The following is a 4111-nucleotide window of genomic DNA, read 5'->3' as shown; positions in this document are numbered from 1 at the left end:
AAAAAAAAAAAAAAAAAAAAAAATTAGGCAGGCTGAGGCAGGAGGATTGCTTGAGCCTGGTTGGTTGAGGCTGCAGTGGGCCATGATCGTGCCACTGCACTCCAGTCTGAGTGACAGACCCTGTCTCAAAAAAAAAAGAAAAAAAAAATCCTCAGTAGCCACATAACCACAGTAATGTGGGGCTGTGGGGCCTAGCAGAGGGGCCACATCCCTTGACCATTAGACAGAAGGCTTCCTAAAGATAGTAACAGTTGACGCAGGTCTTGAGGAAAGAGTAGGAACTGTTCAAGTGGAGAGGGATCTGGAGTTAGTGGGGCAATTCTGGGCCAGCAGAGCTTTGAGAACAAAGGCCTGTGTGGTCTCCTTCCTTTGCAAACTGCAGGCCCCTCCTCTCCCAGCCCACCAGCCTTGATGGGGTAAGTGGCCCCTGCCCAGCCTAGCAGCCCACTTCAAGGGCCACTGTCTGTTCAGCCTTAGGCCAAACAGGCAAAAGTGACAGGAACACAAGGCAGATGACAGACAGGTGAACAACTGTGGGGCACAGACACTGTTTATTGAGTGGCAGGCACAGGAGAGGTAGCTGGCTCCGGTGTGGAAGCGGAGGTCGCAGGTCATGCCAGGGTGCTGTGGGCATCTGGCAGCCAGGGCCACGCCCCCATCCTAGGGGGACGGCACAAGCTCACTATGACAGGAGCAGCAAGGAGCTGACCAGAGGAGGGGGCAGCCACGACCCCCAGGATCCTGGGCAAGAAGTGGCAAACTTGGCACAGGGGCTTAGGGTGACGGGGACTGGGGCCTGGATATTCTGTGGGGGAGGGAAGGGGATCACGTCTGTGGGGTGGAGTAGAGACTGTGGTGGTGGCCGCCTGGTCCTGGCACCTGGGAGAAGAGCAGAGGAGTGGTCTTCGTCTGGCTGCCCCCATACCAGCCCGGCTCACGCCCGATGGCGCCATACCAGCTCCCAGAGCCTAGACTGCCTGACATACTGCAGCAGAGAAACAGGGTCAGTCTCAGGACAGTGACCAGGGCCACAGTCACAAGAGCTGCAGGAGGAACAGAGGCTTAGAACAGAACCCCTGTGACCTAGACCTTTCGGGCCCAGGGCAAAGTACATCTCTAGGCAAGGGATGGAGGCTTTAGCCATAGGAACCCAGGGGACCTCACCTAGTACAGATGGGGAAGCAAAGGCCATGGCAGGGGTGGAAGGGCAAGACCCGGCTCTCTCAGTCCCCCATAGCTCGATGGAGCCAAGTGGGTGGAGGGGGGCAGGGGTACTGAGGCAGTGCCATGGCTCCTACCTGGTGCTCTCACCCCGGCTGTGCTCCCAGGAGCAGCCCTCATCTTCACAGTGCCCAGCCCGGTCAAAGAAGTAGGACCGGGAGGCAAAGACCTGCCCATTGAGGATGTGGCTGGTGCTCTGGAGGAGGAAGCCATCATCGATACTTACTCCTGTCCCACACTGTTCTCCCTGCCCATCCCCAGATGCTAACCCAGGATTCCCAGCATCTGCCCCTCTCCACTGGGCCCACAGGGGAGGGTGCAGACCCTTACCAGGTCCTGTGGGGGCCGGTGTACCCGGAAGAAGCCCACCAGCAGGGTGGTGGGCAGCAGCTCCCACACGAAGAGGATGAGGCCAAATACCAGGTAGCCTTTGTTCCCCAGGTCATTTACCAGGTCCGCCTGTGGGAAGGCAGGGGCTGGTGCCAGTCTGCAGTCACGCCAAGGGGGCAGTGGGACAGGGCCCAGGCCAGCTGGGGCCAAGGTGCCACGGCTACTAAGGAGGTGGCAGACATGCGTATGCCCACCTGATCAGACACATTGTACCAGTCGTAATCGAAGGTGTCCAGCCGGCTCTGGGGGGCCAAGGCCAGTGCTGTCAGGTTGTAGCAGGCCCGGCTGGCATAGAGCAGGACCATGGCTCCACCCATCGCGGCCGCCTGGCACACACTGGTCCCCTGGCACAGGTAACAACAGAGGACCCTCAGGAAGAGAAGGCTCCCAGCTTCCTCTACACCCTGAGAACCACTGCCCAGAGATCCCAAAGGACACCTGGGCATCAGTGCTGCGGCCCTACCTTGGCCTCCAGGTAGATGCTAGTGGAGGGGGCCCGCCTGGCGACGAGGCAGAGGCAGGCAGCAAGAGACAGCGCACAGATGACGAACAGGGAGTCGCTCACCAGGACGCGGACAAGCAGCAGGGCCCAGGGCTGTGCCCGGCGCCGATGGGAGAGCACAGCACACAGCACGTTCACCAGCAGAAAGAGCAGCGAGGCCCCCACAAAGGCCCCTCGGACAGCCAGCCTGCAGCCACAGCACAGTCAGCCCGGGCCCTCAACAGCCCTCAGCACTCACCACCTGCCCCACCTCCTGCAGGAAACCCCAATGTCCACAGAACTCGGGGCATCCAGTCTGAGCCCTGTTCCTCCATTCTTATAGATGGAGAAACTGAGGCTCAAAGAGGTCAGAAGGTGACTGACAACCATGGTACCTCGGAAGGGGCACCAACTGGAGTCAGAAGTCTCCGTCTGAGCCCCAGCTCTGCGACCTTGATCCTGATGCCTTACCTGGCTGGGCCTCAGTTTCTTCATCTCTCAAGGGAGGAGAGTAGCCTCTCAGGGAAATTGTACAAATGAAAGATGGCTGGGAAAGCTCTTTATAAACCGTAAGACACTGTACAAATGACGAGGGCATTGCGGCCCCAGGTCACCCAGGAGTGCATATGGCTTTGGTGCTTCCATGGGCTGGAGCCTCCAGCTCACCCTCCATGGTGGATGCCACTGGGTTCCTCTCCCTCACACTACCACAACCATTCCTATTCTTGTGCCTTGCAGATCTGCAACGCCTCTGCTGAGCCATCTGCGCCAGGTGCTTTAACTTTTCCAAGCTCTTCCACAGACATTCCCTGGGTTGTCTTTGTCTCAGCCCTGAGAGGTGGGAAGGGATCTACATGGGACTGTCCCCTGCCCCTGACCTGGAGGTTGAGCCCACCAGTGTCCCGAGTACTTACAAGCCTCGGCTCATCTCCGGCCGACGCTTCGCCTTGGCCTTGAACACCACCTAGGAGCAGAGATGCCCTTCACTCCCGTGGGTCCTTAAGGCTTGCCACCTCCCACCTCCCACCCGGGACCACAGTTGGTTACCTGGGCAAAGTAGAGGTTCATAAGCGTCAAGGTGAAGAACTGCAGGCAGACGGGGCAGCAGTAGAGAAGCCAGAAGGGCAAGGGCCCCAGGCGGTTGGCGCGGGGAGTATCTCGGAAGTAGAAGGAGAAGAGAGTGGTACGCAAGGCAGCCCAGAGCAGACAGAGGGCCAGGAACACCGTCTGATAGCTGAGACGCTTGTGCCCATACAGAAGCACCAGCCAGAGCTGGGCATAGACGGAGAAGAAGAGCAGGGCATACAGGGTGGTGTAGGCAGCCGTCAGCCCCAGGGTCACAGCAGGTGGCAGTGCAGGCACCAGCCCGGCAGCAGGCACCAGGCCAGACAGGTTACTCTCCATGTCAGGGAGGGAGGCCTGAATCCCGGAGACAGAGAAGGAGGGGCTGTCGGCAGGGCCAGGGAAATAAATACGGAAGGCTGGGAATTGCAGGGTGCAGAGAGGGAGATGGGGCGCTGAGGAGGAAAGAAGTTGTGGCTGACAGGCCCCTCCTCCTCAACAGAGAGACCCTTGCCCTTGGGGAACACGGGCAGCCTGGGCCCCAGGCCCCTCACTCAGGGGCATGGAAGGGCAGTCTCTTCTCTCCAGGGCAGACCGGGTGGGGGTTGGGGGTGTCTCCTCCCTGGGCCTACCCCAGAGCCAGGGATGGGGGCATGCAGAGGCCCAAGGAGAGGAGTCCCTGGCCTCGGTCGCTCGTGTCGTCCTGGCTGGAGGGGGAGAGCCAGCCGATGCCCGTCGGGTCAGGGCAGCGGCCGCTGCAGGGGGCGCCCAATGCCCCGCTCTCCCCCTCCCCAAGCTGGGGGAGGCTCTCCTCCAATAATGCGGATGGGGAGGGCCTCTGCCTTCTGTCCTCGTAATTCTCGAAAGCTGCCCCCCGCCCCACCCCCCCCACCGCGTCCACTCTCCAGCCTCAAGGGGCGGGAGGAGGCGGATGCCAGGTCCTCAGGCCGCTGATGG

General features: G+C 60.4%; 1 protein-coding gene across 1 annotated transcript in view; it reads right to left on the bottom strand.

Annotated features, from left to right (window-relative positions):
* Positions 1 to 527: 527 nt before the first annotated feature.
* GPR137 (G protein-coupled receptor 137) overlaps positions 528 to 4111 on the bottom strand; it is a 26755-nt gene continuing 23171 nt past the window's right edge. Inside the window, exons 2-8 of the mRNA XM_011993480.1 lie at positions 3140 to 3511; positions 3007 to 3056; positions 2075 to 2300; positions 1806 to 1955; positions 1552 to 1680; positions 1299 to 1417; positions 528 to 985 (exon numbers count right to left, since the gene is read on the bottom strand). Of these exons, the coding sequence (XP_011848870.1) occupies positions 826 to 985; positions 1299 to 1417; positions 1552 to 1680; positions 1806 to 1955; positions 2075 to 2300; positions 3007 to 3056; positions 3140 to 3511 (1206 nt within the window). The 3' untranslated portion in view covers positions 528 to 825. The remainder of the gene's footprint in view (positions 986 to 1298; positions 1418 to 1551; positions 1681 to 1805; positions 1956 to 2074; positions 2301 to 3006; positions 3057 to 3139; positions 3512 to 4111) is intronic.

This window comes from Mandrillus leucophaeus, unplaced genomic scaffold (assembly GCF_000951045.1).
Source record: "Mandrillus leucophaeus isolate KB7577 unplaced genomic scaffold, Mleu.le_1.0 Scaffold43, whole genome shotgun sequence".
NCBI classification, from domain to species: Eukaryota; Metazoa; Chordata; class Mammalia; order Primates; family Cercopithecidae; genus Mandrillus; species Mandrillus leucophaeus.
This window is presented reverse-complemented; position numbering and strand designations above follow the sequence as displayed.